The 19,906-nt window shown below is 41.4% G+C and overlaps 1 protein-coding gene across 5 annotated transcripts; it reads left to right on the top strand.

The window, feature by feature from the left end:
* The first annotated feature begins 12,023 nt into the window (after positions 1-12,023).
* On the top strand, positions 12,024-16,620 carry LOC122041253. 5 transcript variants are annotated; one of them, XR_006128940.1, is made up of 4 exons: positions 12,024-12,701; positions 13,704-13,773; positions 14,981-15,597; positions 15,714-16,493. XR_006128940.1 is itself a non-coding variant. In XM_042600884.1 (4 exons), exons 1-4 carry the CDS (start codon positions 12,265-12,267, stop codon positions 16,587-16,589), a joined length of 630 nt encoding a protein of 209 aa, XP_042456818.1. In that variant the 5' UTR covers positions 12,024-12,264; the 3' UTR covers positions 16,590-16,620. The 5 variants fall into 5 exon arrangements, 4 of the variants coding, with proteins under 4 accessions (XP_042456818.1, XP_042456817.1, XP_042456819.1 ...); XM_042600884.1 differs by lacking the exon at positions 15,714-16,493 and adding an exon at positions 16,561-16,620 and having other exon boundaries at positions 14,981-15,074; XM_042600883.1 differs by having other exon boundaries at positions 14,981-15,074.
* The last annotated feature ends 3,286 nt before the right edge of the window (positions 16,621-19,906 follow it).

The following is a 19,906-nucleotide window of genomic DNA, read 5'->3' as shown; positions in this document are numbered from 1 at the left end:
ACCGAGCCGAGTCGAGCCGAGCTTAAAATGAACCAAGCTTTTGAAATGATTGTTCAAGCTTGGCTTGGTTTATTTTTTATGAGCTTGAGCTTGTTTGAAGCTTGGCTTGAGCTTAGTTCGTTTAGATGTTATCAAACTCTCAATTCAAGTTTGGCTTGAGCTTGGTTTAAGCTTGGTTCATTTAGATGTTATCAAGCTCTCAATTCAAGATTGTTTGAAACTTTTAATTGTTTGATTGTTTAAATTTATTTATTTTATTTTTTATTTAGCATATTGAAAAGAATTTTATTAATAAATATTGTTCGTGAATATTGTTCACGAACGTTGTTCACGAACGTTGTTCACGAACGTTAACAAGCTGAATATATATATGTTCAAGCTTGTTTGTTTAATTAATCTAATGTATATTGAATGAACATAAACAAGCTCTTACCAAGCCAAACATCAAGCTTATTCACGAACGCTTGGTTCATTTACAACCCTAACTATAATATGTAGAAGGTATATCCAGTAGCTACTATAATGTGTTTAGTGTGAATTAAAAATTTAAGATTTAAAATTTAGGATATATGAATACTATTATATCAAAATACCTTTTACAACTATTTTAACTATATTGATAAATAATATTTTAATATAATAATATTCAAATATCCTAAATCTTAAATTATAAATTCACACTAAACATACTATAGTAGTTATTAGGTAGCTTTTATACGATATAAATCTTAAATTTTAAACTCATCTTAAATATATTAGAGTAGCTATTCAGTAACTTTTAGCTGTTGTAAAAACTAGATAATTTTACAATAGTGTTGAATCAAAAGATAATTTTGGGATACAATTATGAGAAAAACGTTCATTTGAATTTTTTTTTTTTAAATTTTAAGGACACTTTCAACTTCTCTTAATTTGAGACGTTTTTTTTATTCTTGTCCAAAAAAGAAAAATTAAATACTTACAAGGAGCCAACTATATCCAAAGAAGTGCATTCGTACTAATGGACTATGGTTAAAGACATGTACTGTCTCAAGACTTGAAAGTCCAACAAAAGCACAAACACCTGATGCGTAAGCTCAATCAGGTATCTATATTTATTTTGGTTTCATTCAAAATTTACCAATGGAGGTTTGGTAAAGGAAAAGATATGTGTACCTCCATTCAAGTAGCTGGCAATTGTCTCATACCCTAATGATTCATAAGCTAGGAGTAGCATTCTCATATAAATAAGGACGGAATTAAGAATTTTATATTGAGGGGACAAAATATATATGTTTATATTAAGAGGAGATGATCATATTATTATCTTCTATTTATCTCTTTTTTACCCTCTATTCGTATATTTCATATATTTCTTAATTAACAGGAGATGGTCGTCGCCATCACCCTCTTTGATTCTGTCCCTACATATAAATATAGAATCAGATAAATTCTGCAAAAAAATGAAATTCATAATCCATCCAGGTAAAGAAAGCTAGGAATGTAGCCCAAATGAAAATGCAAGAAATATTTCTACATTTCATTGGGAAAAAAAAGAAAATCTAAAGGAAGCGTTTTCATTGGAAAAAATAATCTTTAGGATACTAAAAGCGATGACAAATAAAATATCGATGATAAATCAAAAATACCTAAGGGCTACAATTCATTCAAAAAAATAAAATTGTTTTTAGGTGTTTGACAATTGGTAATTAACCTATTCATTTTGATCCTGTAAAAAATAGAAAAGATGGAAAATTAGGAATGTGGCTAGAATATTAATAGGATGAAGACTCCGTGTGACTTTACAATATTAAAGGTGTTAGTGTCAGGTTGGAAAAGGGTTATCAGTATTTATCCTTCGATGTTTAAGTCAGTAATTCTCGCAAATGAAGTAGTAGGAAACTATAGCTAGAGCATAATGAAGTTGCGCATACCTCTATCTGTAGATGAGAATATCCTTTTATAGTGTTTTCAAAGCGTCCTAGGAAAAGACAAGTCAAAAAGTGTTTTTTGACACTTTTCCTTACGTGAGCATGTAAATCCCTGACGTGACAAGGTAGAAGCTTTTAAAGTACAATTCTCCTACTGGACATGCTATGTTGTCATGGCATAAACATCCAAAAGAGTACAAGCGGATATGTAGGTGGGCCCCACTATTGGTTGACCGGACCCCGCTCGGACTAACTATTCTCGTTCGGTTGTGCCGCTCAGAGCTGCTGGCTTGTTCCCTTCTCTACTTCTCGAGTGTCAGTGGTTACCTTCGTCCGACCGACCGTAAAGTCCAATCAGCTAGGATTGGAAGCTTATTGCATACTGCCTACCTCTCAACTCCAGTTGCCCGTTATTGGAGGATGGTCGTTCGGTACCCTCGCTTGGCCGACCGAGGCTTCCGCTCGTCTGGTCCGGTTGGTCACCTAGGGCCTTTGATCATTTTGACCTTGATCTCTACGTTAGCAGGCATTCCCCCCCTCGGGCCTCTTCTTCGTCACCACATCACAAGCCTTCCCCTCAAGTCTAGCCGAAAGAGACTGTAAGTTTGACTGAGTGGACATTTGGTGTTCTCTGTGAACACTCTCGTTGACCGGACGCATTGGGGTTTAGAGCCGCCGCTCGATTGTCACCATACTCACACTATTCTTTCAGAAGGTGATCTCTTCCTAGTCTGGCGCTCTAGGGTTTAGAGCCACTGCTCGGCTTTTATAGATCCTTTTACTTACTAAAAAGATGAATTTTCCTTGACTGGGCATACTAGATTTTAGAGCCGCTGCTTGGCTATGACGTACATCCCTCTTGCCTCTTGCCGTTTGTCGAGAAGCTGCATTTTCTCCATCCGGAGATGATAGGGTTTAGAGCCGTCGCTCATCTATAATGTGTGCTTTAGCCAACTTTTAACTTCTTTTTCGTCGATCTTCTGATCATCTAAACATACTCCAAGGTTGGTGTCGCTCGGATCTATAGTGGACAACACTTAACCGTTTTTCTAACTTCCCTTTGATCTCTGCTTCGACTGCTCCCCCCCCACATAGTGCATTTTACTTGCCGCTGACGTCACCATAATTTCTCGAAAACCATTCAAACCCCTGACCATTAATACAAAGTACGCTTGGCCATGCCCTTTAATCATGCGCTTTCTCTCATTAATGACACCTGTAATCGAATGTCACACGTCACTTTCCAAAATCAACGGCCAAGATTAAACCTCACTTTCCAAAGCCCTAAATCAGACGACTCAGGGTAGTCGTCCCCAAGATTTTTAAACCCTTCATTCTCCTTTTGATAATTGTGTTGTCTTCGTGTTCTCGCTTCTGTTTTCGCTCGTCGGTGGTGATTCTTCTCCAGTAAGCTCCTTCTTCCTTTTCCCCCTTTTGATTTGAGATTTTTTTATCTTCATTTCATGGCAGTCTCTCCTTCCCTATCCCCGGCTGTCCCCGGTCTGTAGTATACTTTCATCGAATCCAAATTCAATGGTGATGAGGTCGACTGAATGAAAATAACCCTATCATTTTCCTGGCGATTACCAAGTTATCATTCCATCTGCTTATGCTTGCCCTTATACGCCTCCACACGATTTTCTTCCCTTCTTCAAAGACTAGTTCTTTGTTGGCCTATGCTTTCCTATCTATCATTTTTTCTTAGAAGTTTGTAGATATTTTCATATTCCATTGTATCAATTAGTATCTAATTCTTTTAGACTGCTATGTGGAATTGTTGTATTATTCCGTCTGTACGAGATTCCCCTGGTACCTTGCGTGTTTCATTACTTTTACTATCCAAAACTATCAAAGTCGGGCACTTTTCTTTTTCAAGCCCGAGTGGACGCTGTTTATTTTGACAAAATGCCCTCCTTGAATAAGCACTGGAAAGAGCACTATTTTTCATCTGTATACTCGATCGGACTGTCTTTCCGACTGGTTAGCAGATAGAATTATCGAAGCCTCCTTTGCTCGGGAGATATCGAGGCCAGTCGACTTACCTTCAAGCAACCACGAGTTTGTTCGGTCAGAAGTACCATATGTTAGGATCTCTTCGTACTGCTAGAGAGGGGGGGTGTGAATAGCCGACCCCAATTGCTCGCGTTTCTTTCTACAAACTAGGGTTAGCGCAGCGGAAACTAAATGCAGAAAGAAAACAGGAGAAGAAATCAAACCTCTACGCAAGGATGTAACGAGGTTCGGAGATGAAACTCCTACTCCTCGGCGTGTCCGTAAGGTGGACGAAGCCTATCAATCCGTCGGTGGATGAGTCCCCGGAAAACCGGCTAAATCAAACTCCTTGTGGGTGGAGAAACCTCGCCACAATCACTTGCAACAGCAAGCTAAGAGTACAAGAGAATAGCAAGAACAAAATACAACAGGAATGTAAACACAGTAGCTTGCCTTCTCGTCGACTGGAGTCCCGGATGAAGTAGCAACTTCACGGACAGATGCAACAAGCAACTTAGCAGCAGCTGATCCAGTCGTGGGATGAAGCTCACGCGAAGCTTCGACAAGGAGGAGCTTAACAAAGCTCAAGCACAACAGCACTTTGCAACTCGAAGGAAGAAGAAGAAGAATCACAGAAGATGCCCTCGTCTCCTTTATACCTGCGAAGAAGAAACAGCGAAGAAACTAGCCGTTGCGTTGCAACGGCTAGAACCCTGATCGGTCTGTGGACCGATCAGGCAACATCCTGATCGGTCTGCAGACCGATCAGGGAAGAACCTTCACTTCTGTTCCGTTCCTGATCGGTCCATGGACCGATCAGGGAACATCCTGATCGGTCCACAGACCGATCAGGGAACCTTCTGATCGGTCCGTAGACCGATCAGGCTTCTCTTCTCTGCTAGTTTGCCACTGATCTCCTTCTGATCGGTCTCCAGACCGATCAGATAACCATCAGTAGCATACTGATCGGTCACTGATCGGTCACCAGACCGATCAGATGACCCATGTATCATTGGATCGATCTGCAGCCCGATCCAAACTTCTCAGCCCTAAACCTAAGGCTTCCACACCAACATCCGGTCAACCTTGACCTGTTGGTACATCATGCCTAGCATCCGGTCACTCCCTTGACCTGCTAGCACTCCCCGCTAAGTGTCCGGTCAATCCCTTTGACCCACTTAGACTTTTCCACACCAGATGTCCGATCATCCCTGATCCATCTGGATTTTCCTCTTCGTGCCAAGTATCCGATCACTCCCTTGACCTACTTGGACTTTCCAACACAGAAGTTCACTCGATCCATCTGGATTTTCCCTTGCCGCTTCACTCACCAGGACTTCCTGCTGCCTAACATCCGATTAGGACTTTCTCCTTGGCTTCACTCACGGGACTTTCCAACTGCCTAACATCCCGTTAGGACTTTCCCTTGGCTTCACTCACGGGACTTTCCACCTGCCTAACATCCATTAGGACTTTCTTGGCTTCACTCACGGGACTTTCCAAGCGCCTAACATCCAGTTAGGACTTTCCCCTGCCTCACTCACCAGGACTTTCCACACCGCCTAACATCCAGTTAGGACTTTCCCTCGTGCCAAGCTCCCTGCTGGACTTCTCCGTGCGAAGTCTCCATACTTGGACTTTTCCAGTGCCAAGTCTCCATACTTGGACTTTTCCCGTGCCAAGTCTCCACACTTGGACTTTTCGCGTACCAAGCTCCCTGCTTGGACTTTTCCAGTGCCAAGTTCCCTGCTTGGACTTTTTCCGTTGCCAAGTCTCCATACTTGGACTCTTTCCTGAATCAGGTCAACCAGGTCAATCCTTGACCTACGGTTGCACCAATAATCTCCCAACCATCTATTCTTGTCTCACATCAAGAATAGAACTCACTCACGAGTGTCAAACATAAACATGCAACTCAACTAGGTCAACCTTGACCTAAGGTTGCACCGACAATCTTCCCAAGTCAAACATCAAAATACAACTCGAGTCAAGTCACCTCGAGTCGGGTCAACCAGGTCAACCTTGACCTAAGGTTGCACCAACAATCTCCCCCTTTTTGATGTTTGACAAAACCCATAATCAAGTTAGGTTAACTCGATAACCTAACTTAGGTTTTCCAACCATCTTCCAATGTCCAATGTTCTTTCCTTGAACATTCTCTAGACATTCTCCCCTTAGGTTAACCCGATAACCTAACTTGGGTTCTCCAATAATTCTCCCCCTTTTTGACACACATCAAAAAGAATTCCAATGTTCTTCCTCGAACATTCCTTGACATTCTTCCCCTAGCTTAGGTTAACCCGATAACCTAACTTGGGTTCTCCAATAATTCTCCAATGAACACTCTCCCCTTTTTGACACACATCAAAAAGAAAAAAAAAAAAAAGGAGAGTATCAAGGTCAAGAGTTTCTTCCTAATGAAAGTACCATACCTTTCATTGAAACTCTTAATTTCCCCCTTGATACTAAACTCAACAATCAACTTAGTGATAATCCCATATCACGAATCCTCAAAAGTCTTAAGGAGTAAAAACTCCCCCTAAAAGTCAACTCCCCCTTGACAATTAGTTAAGACTCCCCCTAAAGGTCAACTCCCCCTTGACCATTGCACCAACAATGTCTTGGAGAGTCTCAAACCTTTAGAAATCCACAAAAACAGCATTTCCATAACTGAAATTTCAGACAACAGCTGAAAATCAGAAACTGGCACGCTCTGATCGGTCCCCAGACCGATCAGAAACCCCATGGATCGGTCCCCAGACCGATCAGGCCTTCACCAGATCGCACCAAGCTACTGGAACTCACTGGATTGGTCTGCAGACTGATCCATAATACTCTGGATCGGTCCGCAGACCGATCAGATCTTCCCTGGATCGGTCCCCGGACCGATCTAGCCACTGACAGGAGATTTCTGAAATTTCCTTCCCGAAATTCAGAAACTCCTAGAAAATTTCAGAAAATTTGAAAAATTGTGAAATTTTGAGGATACATTCCTCATAACATATACTATCATGAAAAAATAGTTTTCTATGAAAATAGTTTCCATTTTTCAATCTTGATACAAAGTTCAAAAACTTTGAAATAGTTCAAGTTTAACTCAACTTTATATCACAATGTTCAATGATGAATGCAATCACTAAGATGGCTTCATCAAGATTTTTCAAATCAATTTTAAAATGCTTTTAAAACCATTTGAATTTAGGACCATAATCTTAGGACTATATGTACATGACCTGTACACAAGTTTTCCCTATGATCCTCCATTTCTTGAATTAGGCTCATCTAGGTACAAGAACTATGCACCTAAATCCTAACTCATGATCCTAATATCTCACATACATCTAAAGTGTATCAAACACATCCAAGTCAATGTTGATGTGAGATATGAGTTTAGGTATCTTAGACTAAGGTCTCATGTATTTTCTAAACACAAATTTGATCTCAATATCAGAATGTGTTTTTCATCCTTAAATCAACTTCATTGATTATTAATGCAAGAGATGATGACATGACATAAAATGATATCATAAGTAAAAACATGTGCCAATGTCATGATGTCATGGCATGAAGTTTGAAAACTTAAATAAACATGACATATAGATAACCTAAGCATTATCATGACATTTCAAATGATAATAAAACTAAACATGATGTCATGACATGTGAGGGCAAACAATCATGGCAAGATTTAGCATAAATAAATATACCTAGATTACCTATCTAAGTATCCTTAACCACTTGGCTAACTTCAAATTTAATCCTAGATTGCCCCAAGATGTCAAAATCCTAATTTTGACACTTCTTGAACTCTAGATTAATTCATGCCACTTAAAAGATCAAATTTATCCTCAAAACTTGGCATGTTTCATTTTTCCTCAAGAGTTCTCTAGATTTTCCCAAATTGTGCCAATTGAGATTAAAAATGAAATTTCCAATCTTTAGGCACATTTAACTCTTCAAAGGAGTAACTAGTAATTCTATTTCATTTTCAAAGGTTAACAAAACCTTGAAAATGCTCCTTGAGTGTCAATTTCCTCAAAGTTGGGCTAACTACCATTCTAAGCGGAGTTGACACTCTCTAACCCATCTATGAGGTAGAGAGGATGCTCCTAGGAACCCAATACCTATTAGAGCTCATTGGGTTCACTAAATATTCACTAGGGATAATTTCCCTAGCAACCCTCCTAATGACCCTCTTAGGCTTTAAAGCCTTGGTCATTTGGGACTCATCAAGATCAACTCTAGGGGTGACTCCCCTTGTGACCTTGGTGGTGGTCTTCCTAGCCCTAGGTTTTGTTCCATAATCGAATGGAACATTGTGGTAAGTGGGCTTGACCATTTGGGACTTAGGTTTGTGACCCAAACCTTTCTTGTCCTTGGACTTGGGTTTTTGACCCCTAGACTCTAGAGTCAAATCCTTAAGAGCCTTTTCTAGAGAGTCAAGTCTTGACCTCAAGACTTGATTTTCTTTCTCTAATACCTCAAGTTTTGATTTGTCATTCTTTCTTGAGGTGTTCTTAGGCATGTGTCTAGTTGATTTGGGATTTCTATCTAGATTTTCCTTAGCCTTAGATGGATTAATTCTAGGGTTGGCTTTCCTAGTATTGTTCTTATCTAAGCTAACATGTTTAGCACCTAAGCACACATATGATTTTCTATTGTTAACATGCTCATCATTATTTGCTATAGCAATAAAACTACTAGCATGTTTCTTATTTGAATTGCAATAGTATGCCTTAAACGGTACCTTAGGGTTTGCCTTAGCTCCCCCTATCGATGTGCATCCCTTGTCCTTGTGAGGTTGCCTCCCCCTTGGACATTGACTCCGATAATGTCCCCTTCGCTTGCATTGGAAGCATACCACGTGCTCCTTGCCTTTGCGTGTCGGGACTCCGGCTCCCTTGACCTTTGGCGCCGGTGGAGTCTTTCTAACCCTCTTTGGACATTTACTCTTGTAATGTCCAAATTCCCTACACTCAAAGCATATTACATGCAATTTACTAGAATTTAAATTGCTTGAGTTACCTAGAGTTGAGGTGGGATGAAGGCTCTCTTCCTCATCCCTTCCGGAGGTAGATGCTTCTTCTTGCTCCGATCTTGAAGAAGAACTCTCCTCTTCTTCTTCCTTGGATGTTGAGTAGCCCTCAACTCCCAATTCGCTCCCTTCATGATGTGAGCTACTTGACTCACTAGGCTCCTTTTCATGACTTGAAGTGGAGCTCTCCTCATGGTACTTGGCCAAGTTATCCCACAACTCCTTGGCATTGTTGTATTTACCTATCTTACACAAAATATTAGTAGGTAATGAAAATTCAATTGTTTTCGTTACCTCTTCGTTGATTTCGGATTTGTGAATTTGTTCTCCGGTCCACTCCTTCTTCTCAAGAGGTTTCCCTTCCCTATCCACCGGAGGAGAAAAACCTTCTTGTACACAAAACCAATTCATTATGTTAGTCATAAGAAAGTACTTCATCCTTACCTTCCAATACGCGAAGTCGCCGCATTCGTAGAAGGGTGGAATGGTGACGTCTTCTCCATAGAGATCCATTCTCTAGCTTTGCTCCCACGGGTGTGAATCCGACGAAGAGCGGCCTCGCTCTGATACCACTTGTTAGGATCTCTTCGTACGGCTAGAGAGGGGGGGTGTGAATAGCCGACCCCAATTGCTCGCGTTTCTTTCTACAAACTAGGGTTAGCGCAGCGGAAACTAAATGCAGAAAGAAAACAGGAGAAGAAATCAAACCTCTACGCAAGGATGTAACGAGGTTCGGAGATGAAACTCCTACTCCTCGGCGTGTCCGTAAGGTGGACGAAGCCTATCAATCCGTCGGTGGATGAGTCCCCGGAAAACCGGCTAAATCAAACTCCTTGTGGGTGGAGAAACCTCGCCACAATCACTTGCAACAGCAAGCTAAGAGTACAAGAGAATAGCAAGAACAAAATACAACAGGAATGTAAACACAGTAGCTTGCCTTCTCGTCGACTGGGGTCCCGGATGAAGTAGCAACTTCACGGACAGATGCAACAAGCAACTTAGCAGCAGCTGATCCAGTCGTGGAATGAAGCTCACGCGAAGCTTCGACAAGGAGGAGCTCAACAAAGCTCAAGCACAACAGCACTTTGCAACTCGAAGGAAGAAGAAGAAGAATCACAGAAGATGCCCTCGTCTCCTTTATACCTGCGAAGAAGAAACAGCGAAGAAACTAGCCGTTGCGTTGCAACGGCTAGAACCCTGATCGGTCTGTGGACCGATCAGGCAACATCCTGATCGGTCTGCAGACCGATCAGGGAAGAACCTTCGCTTCTGTTCCGTTCCTGATCGGTCCATGGACCGATCAGGGAACATCCTGATCGGTCCACAGACCGATCAGGGAACCTTCTGATCGGTCCGTAGACCGATCAGGCTTCTCTTCTCTGCTAGTTTGCCACTGATCTCCTTCTGATCGGTCTCCAGACCGATCAGATAACCATCAGTAGCATACTGATCGGTCACTGATCGGTCACCAGACCGATCAGATGACCCATGTATCATTGGATCGGTCTGCAGCCCGATCCAAACTTCTCAGCCCTAAACCTAAGGCTTCCACACCAACATCCGGTCAACCTTGACCTGTTGGTACATCATGCCTAGCATCCGGTCACTCCCTTGACCTGCTAGCACTCCCCGCTAAGTGTCCGGTCAATCCCTTTGACCCACTTAGACTTTTCCACACCAGATGTCCGATCATCCCTGATCCATCTGGATTTTCCTCTTCGTGCCAAGTATCCGATCACTCCCTTGACCTACTTGGACTTTCCAACACCAGAAGTCCGATCATCCCTGATCCATCTGGATTTTCCCTTGCCCGGCTTCACTCACCAGGACTTCCACACTGCCTAACATCCCAGTTAGGACTTTCTCACTGCCTGGCTTCACTCACCAGGACTTTCCAACTGCCTAACATCCCAGTTAGGACTTTCCCACTGCCTGGCTTCACTCACCAGGACTTTCCACACTGCCTAACATCCCAGTTAGGACTTTCTCACTGCCTGGCTTCACTCACCAGGACTTTCCAACTGCCTAACATCCCAGTTAGGACTTTCCCACTGCCTGGCTTCACTCACCAGGACTTTCCACCTGCCTAACATCCCAGTTAGGACTTTCCCTCGTGCCAAGCTCCCTGCTTGGACTTCTCCGTGCCAAGTCTCCATACTTGGACTTTTCCAGTGCCAAGTCTCCATACTTGGACTTTTCCCGTGCCAAGTCTCCACACTTGGACTTTTCGCGTACCAAGCTCCCTGCTTGGACTTTTCCAGTGCCAAGTTCCCTGCTTGGACTTTTTCCGTTGCCAAGTCTCCATACTTGGACTCTTTCCTGAATCAGGTCAACCAGGTCAATCCTTGACCTACGGTTGCACCAATAATCTCCCAACCATCTATTCTTGTCTCACATCAAGAATAGAACTCACTCACGAGTGTCAAACATAAACATGCAACTCAACTAGGTCAACCTTGACCTAAGGTTGCACCGACAATCTTCCCAAGTCAAACATCAAAATACAACTCGAGTCAAGTCACCTCGAGTCGGGTCAACCAGGTCAACCTTGACCTAAGGTTGCACCAACACCATATACATAGGCTACTTTTGGAGGGAGTCTTATGTTGGAGCAATTTAGGTGCCTTAGATTTTGATATTTGGGTAAAGGTTTAAGTTAGGTTTATTGTTGTATTTGATATGCATTGTGAGTGTACAGGATATAGGTACAACAAGGAGAGTCCAAGTATGATCTTGGCAAAGGAGGAAAGTCCAAGGGTGAGTCTTGGCGGCGTAAGTCTAAGCATGCACTACAAGAAAAACCCTCATAGACATCGGTGGAACAACAACGGTTTTAAGCAAAAACCGATGTCTTTGAGTATTTTACATCGATTTTTCCAAAAACTGGTGTCTATAAGGGCTGATTTTTGCTCATAGACATCGGTTTTTAAGCCGATGTCTATGAGCGCCTTTTTATTCGTTAATAGACACCGATTTGAACAATGGTTTTTAAAACCCGGTGTCTATGATAAAATAAAATAATATAATTTTCCCACCAATACTTAGCCGAAATTTACAACACTTCACTCTTCCCTCTAAACCTAAACTTATATCGCGCCGTCCACCCATACTTAGCCCTAAACCTATATCGTTGCTACGGCACCACCACTTTCCTCCGGCCATCTCTCTCAGCCCCTCATCTCCCTCTTCTCCTTCTAGCGTACCTGCCTCTCCCGATCAGGATCAAAACCACCTGCTTCGGTCCTAAGCAAAACCGCAACATAAATGCCCCCCCTTCGAAGAGCACACCGACCTTCTCGTCGGTGACTCTGCACGATCCCACTGCACATGTGGAAAGGGTTCTTGGGGTTCTTCACAATCACGATCATCCCGGGCAGGAAAAGGGGAAGCTCGGGGAGCTTCGGCTTCGCCCGCGCTAGCAACACCGCGATGCTCTCCTCGCTGCCCGCCCTTGCCTTTGCCTCGGAAGGAGAGGGGTTCCGCTGGATGAAGTCTTTAAGGCCCTTTTCGCCGCCTGGGAAGCCTCCGGTGAGGCCGAAGAGCTCCTTTTCGAAAGTGCCTTCGTCCACGTCAACGGCAGAAGGCGGGGCAGGAGCAGGTGGGGAGGCGAGAGGAGGCGAAGGCGGCTATTCCATGGTGGTCTGCTGGAGCTTGTGGTGGATGCCTCGCTCGCCATTGCAGAGGAGCAAGAGATCTATCAAAGAGCGTCTGCACGGCGATCTCGGGGAAGATTTCAACCGTTCGAACGTAGTTTCGGCTAAAAGGTACACTTTAAGTCTTTAACTTTCTTACGAATAACGCGCAGGTAGTCCTTTCTGTTTTTTTTCCTTTTGTTTGTGAAATATATAATCTGTAGATTGTTGCTGTGTCTATCGTCTACGAATCTGAAATTTTCGACCTTTCTCTTAAGGCTAGCTCAATTGGAATTGGGACTAAATTTCTCAAAGTTAATATTTATTTTTGAAACTACTAGTAAAATTTCTAGATACATTCAGTATATGCCCTAAAATTTGGTATGTCATAATTTAAATATTGTTTTGATTGAGTTGAATTGTTATGCTGCCATATAAGTTGTATGGCATTTTTTTTTCCTTTGGCATGATCTGGCAACATCACGTACTCCCAACTTATTGATAAACTAATGAAGAAATGGATGATATGTGAATTTCCAAGTCTTATTTGGAGATACATACTTGGTGACCAGGTAAATACTCACAATTAGATATTGGTATGACCAGTAGTAATGAAGCATCACTTTTCTGGCTAGATTGGTTTGACCGAATTCTTTCCACGATGGCATTAGAAATTTAAGATATGCAGTTATGAGGTCAACTCAGCTTTCCTAAGCTTTTCTGAGGTTAGCTAAAGTTGCAGTACTAACAAAGCCTTGCATCTTTACTAGTGGGAAAGAAATTGCTCCACTAAGTCCTTATTGTGTGTCTGACAAGCAATTCAGATTGTTTTGACACATTTCAGAGATCTACATAAGCAATAATATTTTGTTGCAAGACATAATACCTCAAATAATGAACGATTGGTAATAGAAACACTAGTAATATTAACACAAATGCATGAACATGATGTTGCTGTTTTCATGATTGTAATACTGAGCCATCTGTAATCTTTTTTACAGAAGCAACTAGCATTTACAATTGGCCAAGTTATTTTCTCATCAGAATTTGTTAATTTCTAAATTTTATGTGTTACACGATTCTCACTTATTTAATCTATGGAATGTTGACGGTGCCACATACTGTGTTAGGTAGCGCAAACACTATAATTGCACTTGCTGGTAACAAAGCTGACCTGTTGGAATCTAGACAGGTTTCTGCTGAGGCAAGTTTATTCCATCATCACTGCTATTTCATATCATATTGTAGCACATTTTGCTAATAATATGTTTTGAGGCCTTGTTCTTTGAGGCGGGCTACTGCCATCTTATCTAAAGCTGAACCTGTAGCAGTAAAGGAAATATGCTTCTGATTAGGAGGAAAGAAGTTAACCTAAAATCATATATTTGATAGTTTGTATTTTGCAACTTTAAGCTTATCTCCAGATTAATTGGTTTTTCTGCTGCTGTATATACTAAATAAATCAAGCTTGAGAGTCAAGAGTGGCCAGCAGGATTATATCAAATGATTATTCTGCTTAGATTCACTAGTTCTGTTGTTTAACTTGAAAAACCTCAAGATAGTCAAATCACCTAGGTGGTAATTCAGACCATGAATTTGTCTCATTTTCATTCAATTTCCTTTTGATCAACATAGATCGTTATTGGTCCTTTATCATCTCTTTATTTGGTCATTTATTGTTACCAACTGTTTGAAAAAAAAACACTCGCCTCTTGCTCATCTCTGGGCTTATAAGTTGATCTATTGAATTCTCAAGTGGCTTATGCAAAGAGGCTTCCCTATTTTATACTCGTCTGTTCCGTGATTGGCCTACATTTTTGCTACTTGTTTGTGACTAAACCAAGTTCATTTCCACCTACTCTAATTGAGGAAGTGGTCGTTATAAATACATGGTAGACTAGTCAAAGTTGTAACTTTACTTTTTAGCCAAGAAAATGGGCATCCCATGATTGCCAAATTGACTGTTTAATATATTTTTAGTTTCATCTGAATTTATCTTGAGTGGTGAAAATTCACAACCGGCAGGAGGTTGCTATGGTGTTCATTAAATCCTAGTTTTCCCTGACCATAATGGAGCAAGTCCACTGTTTGTCTTTTCTTACTCGTTCTTCAGACTAACGCATTTTTGGTTTTAGCTAACACAGTGGATATCATTGTTCCCATGTCTTTGTGGTGTTAAAAGTATAGTAGTTGGATTTTTGTGCTCGGGTCACCTCTTTGAAAATCCTAGTTTCATCATGGAATGCCACATCAGGATTAGTATATTATCCATGTCAGTTGTTGGCTGATGATATTGAGTTTCAACAGTATACGTATGTCATTAAGTAGGTGCCAAGATGGAAATATGGATATATGCATTACCATTTTGTTTTATAAGGTGCATAACTAGTAATGCATTTGTGATACTGCAGGAAGCCCAGAGCTATGCTCAGGAGAATGGTCTTTTTTTCATGGAAACTTATGCTAAAACAGCAGTCAATGTCAACGATATATTCTATGAAATTGGTAAATCACTTTCCGATTTTTCTTTAATCTAGCAAGCATGGTTCTATTTTTTCTTGGATGTGTGTTTGCATCATATTGTCAACAGTGTTTCTTATATTAGAATTTCGTTCGAGTGTCAATGATAACAATTAACAATTAGCCGTGAATTGCATTGTTTTCTTATGAAGAAAAAGCAAACACCTTTTCCTAATGCCCGAGAAAAGAGGTGTTCAATCATTGCATCAAGCACAGGAAAGCTAATAGACATTGATGTTGAGTCTGTGAAGAACGCAGTGGGAATTTTTGAAGGCTCTAAAGTACTGATTAATTTTTGAACGCAGTGTCCAATCGTTGTTATGTAAACCCTCATAGACATCGGTTTTCAATCATTGCTTGATGTCTTGAGGAAGAAAATGATTCTTGATTCTGGTAAAGTCTGAATGCTAAATATCTTATGTAGGGTGCAAGGGTTATTGCAGATATGCTGAAAGAAAATCAAACTTTACGTGTACTGGAACTTAACAATAATATGATTGAATATTCTGTATGACCTTATTCTTGGGCAATCTTTCATGTTTTTTTATGAAATTCCTAGATCTTTTACACTTTGTTTCTGGTGTCCTTACTCCTTACACCTTATTTCCATGTGAAATTTTATAGGGTTTTGCAAGTCTTGCTGGAGCACTAGTTGAGAATAAGGCAATTCGATCTATACATCTCAAGCTAATAAGACTTACACACACTTAGATTTTCTATCCATGCAGTTCTTTCTTGCAGATTTAATTTCTTCATCAGATCTGTTGGCTTTCCAGTATTTATTGATTGTACTACTTCTCAGCAATTATGTAAAACTATATTTCTTCTTGTTTAGGAAAAATAACACTTCTAGATATTGGCAACAATGAGATTGGTCCCAAAGGCGCCTTTAGCATCGCTGAGTTTGTTAAGAAAACTAAGTCCTTGCTACGGCTGAATCTTTACATGAATGACATTAGCGATGCGGTGTGGTTATTGACTATTGTTTCTTTATGCTCTGTTGCTTCACTTTTGAAACATAAATTATCATCTAAGGTGCATATATATATCTCATTGGAAATCATATAAATGAATTGATGTTACTCATCTTTATTGCTGTTGAGGAATTTATTTACTTTCCATGTACTCTTAGTGATAAAAGTGAATTTATTATTTGCAAACTAAAAATAAATTTATTTACTTTTCATGTACTCTTAGTGGTAAACAGTTATGCCATTTAGGCCGACTACTAATGAATTGAATTTGAAAGATTAAATTGCTGTTTTTGTAGTTAGATTAAAAGTTTTGGTTTGGATTATATTAAGTTCCCAGGAATGATAGATCTATTACTATATGATGTGGTTGAGATAAATGATGAATGTTTTTTTTTAAGCATTCCAATTAGTCATCTTGTTACCTGGTGCTCTTACTACTTTTTCAACTATGATTTTTAGTCTTGGTTTACTAATATATTATTTATGTGTTTTTACAGTTTACAAATCTCAAGTACTCCAGAGTTGAAATTGATGAAGTGCGGTTCGAGTGGGCTGAATGCATACTAGATTACATTTGAAGTGCGGTTCTACCTTGATGTGTTATTAAAAGAATGTTCTACCTTGATTTTGATATCTATTAGCTAGCTTTTGATGTAAAAAGAATGTTTGGGTATTTTATGGATACTGTTGTAAGAAGATTATTTATATAATTTGTGAATATTTGTGTATTTTATGGATATTGTTGAATGAAGAATATTTGTATAATTTGTGAATATTTGTGTATTTTTTTTATTATTGTCGGTTTTTCATTGTTTCGAAAATCAAATTTGTGCTATTAAAAAAAATATACATATTACATCGGTTTTCCACCGCTGCAAAATCGGTGTTATTAACTAATATTACATCGGTCATTTACCGCTGCCAAAATTGGTGTTATTAACATACAAACAATATTACATCGGTTTTACACCGTTGATGAAACGGTGTCGTTAAGTGATACTACACCGGTTAATAACCGATTCGAAGACCGGTGTCGTTAAGTGATACTACACCGGTTTTAACCCGATGTCTAAAATGGCAGACTTTTAACATCGGCTTCATAGACATCGGTCGAAAATGAAATAGACACCGGTGGAAAACCGATGTCTATGAGGGTTTTTGTTGTAGTGATGTAGTCTTGACAACGTAAGTCCAAGTGTGACTTGGCAATGTATGAAGTCCCAAAGGTGTGACCTCTTGTCAAAGGAAGACCCGACAATAATGATAAGGCCGATAGAAGCTCTAGAAGGTAAGACGTGAAGGATGGGGAGGCATCAGAGGGACGCGAGGGTGATGGAGGAGACTAGAAGGCTAGGTCTAGGTTGTGTGGGCAAGGATGAGTGTATGAGAGATTGTACTCAGAGTAAAATTCTAGGCTTAGGATTTTACTGTAGCAGTTACTGCAGTAAAAATGTAGCAATCACTACGGTAGCACTGTAGCACTTACTGTAGCAGTCGACTGATATTTTCATCAGTCAACTGGTAGTGAACAAAATACCTCTGTTTGCTCAACCCATGTGAATCAGTCGAATGGTATTTTCATCAGTTGACTGGTATCGAATCGTTGACCTATAATAATCAAATTCCACTTAGGACCAGTCGACTAATGTTTTTACCAGTCGACTGATGGCAGAAATATAGCTTGGTGCTTTCCTCCCGAACTCTATTTAATAGAGTTCGGGATGCTTAGGTATAGTTGATGAAATTAATAATGGTTAACCTTAATTAGAGTCTCTAAGTGCTCAAGTGATCTAGTGTAGTCTTGTGCGAGTTGTGGTGAGATTTCTCCACCCACAAGAAGCTACGTGAGCTAGCCGAAAGTTTTCCAGGGAATCATCCATTGATGGATCGGGATCATCCACTTTATAGACAACCGTGTGTTGGTGCAACCTTAGGTCAAGGTTGACCTGGTTGACCAGACTCGGGTTGACTTGACTCGAGTTGTGTTTTGATGTTTGACGAGTTATGTTTGACAATGTTTGACGTGAACAGAAAAGTTGTATCTTGATGTTTTACAATGATACAAGCTTGGGAGATTGTGGGTGTAACCCGTGGTCAAGGTTGACCTGGTTGACCCGAGGTGAGTTGACCTGACTCAGAAAAGTCCAAGCAGGGAGCTTGGCATGGGAAAAGTCCAAGCAGGGAGCTTGGCATGGGAAAAGTCCAAGCAGGGAGTTTGGCATGGTGAAAAGTCCAAGCAGGGAGCTTGGCACGGGAAAAGTCCGAGTATGGAGACTTGGCACGGAGAAGTCCAAGTATGGAAGCTTGGCACATGGGAAGTCGGAGAGGGCTCGGTAGCTCGTTCTCCGGACTGTGGTCAGAGAGAGCTCGGGAGCTCGTTCTATGGACCGGATGGAAGTTGGAGAGGGCTCGGTAGCTCGTTCCCCGAACTGTGGTCAGAGAGGGCTCGGTAGCTCGTTCTCTGGACCGGATGTGGAAAGTCCTGGTGAGTGAAGCCAGGCAGACGGATAAGTCCTGGTGAGTGAAGCCAGGCAGTTAGTGAGTGAAGCCAGGCGGTTGTGAAAACCCTAGTGAGTGAAGCTAGGGAAAGTCCAGTGAGTGAAGCCAGGGAAAGTCCTGGTGAGTGAGGCAGTTGGAAAGTCCCGGTGAGTGAAGCCGGTCAGTTGGAAGTGAAGCCAGGTGAAAATCCTAGTGAGTGAAGCTAGGTGAAAGTCCTGGTGAGTGAAGCCGGGCAAGGAAAAATCCAGATGGATCAAGGGTGATCGGACATCTGGTGTTGAGAAGGTCAAGTAGGTCAAGGGAGTGACCGGATACTTGACACGAAGAGAAAAGTCCAAGTGGGTCAAAGGGATTGACCGGACACTTGGTGGGGAGTCTTAGCAGGTCAAGGGAGTGACCGGATGCTAAGCATGATGTACCAAGAGGTCAAGGTTGACCGGATATTGGTTTGGACTTGGTTTGGGTAAAAATCAAGACCTGGATCGGTCTGGTGACCGATCCACTGATACTGTGGTTTCCTGATCGGTCTGGAGACCAATCAGAAAGCGATCAATGTACCTCTGTGAGCTTACTGATCGGTCTGGGGACCGATCAGCAGGAAGCCTGATCGGTCCCCGGGACCGATTAGGGTACGCACAGAGAGTTGGGCAACTCTCTGTGAAAGCATTCTGATCGGTCTGGGGACCGATCAGCATAGAGCCTGATCGGTCTCCATGACCGATCAGAAGAACCTTGGACCGATCAGGGTGGAGTCTGATCGGTCCAGGACTAGTCGTTGTGACTCAACGGCTAGGTTATTTCGGGCTTCTGTGTTCTGGCCTTTTTGCTTGCAGGTTCGCAGGTTGGCTCAGGATATCAGAGGTTATAAAAGGAGATCGAGGGCTACTACTTCTTACTTCTTCTTCCTCCTCTGAACTGAGCTGCTGTTCTTCTGAAAGCTGTGCTCTTGAGCTTTGCTGAGCTTCGAAGCTTCGAGTGAGCTTCTTTGACTGATTTGCTTGTTGGCATTCGTCCGTAAAGTTGGTGCTTCATCCGGGACTTCAGTCGACGAGAAGGCAAGCGAGTATTTGTACATTCATTGTGTATTTTGTTCTTGCTCTTCTTTGTATTTCCATATTGCTGTTGCAAGCTATTGTTGTGAGGTTTCTCCACCCAGAAGGAGTGATTATTAGCCGGGTTTCCGGGGACTCATCCACCGACGGATTGATAGGCTTCGTCCACCTTACGGACACGCCGAGGAGTAGGAGTTTCATCTCCGAACCTCGTTACATCGTCGAGTTCGAGTTTGAGGTTTGATCTTTCCTTTTTGCGTTTCTATTTAGTTATTTCCGCTGCGCTAACCCT

This window comes from Zingiber officinale, chromosome 2A, assembly GCF_018446385.1.
Source record: "Zingiber officinale cultivar Zhangliang chromosome 2A, Zo_v1.1, whole genome shotgun sequence".
NCBI lineage: Eukaryota > Viridiplantae > Streptophyta > Magnoliopsida > Zingiberales > Zingiberaceae > Zingiber > Zingiber officinale.
The sequence above is the reverse complement of the archived record's forward strand: the minus strand, read 5'-3'. Positions and strand labels throughout refer to the sequence as shown.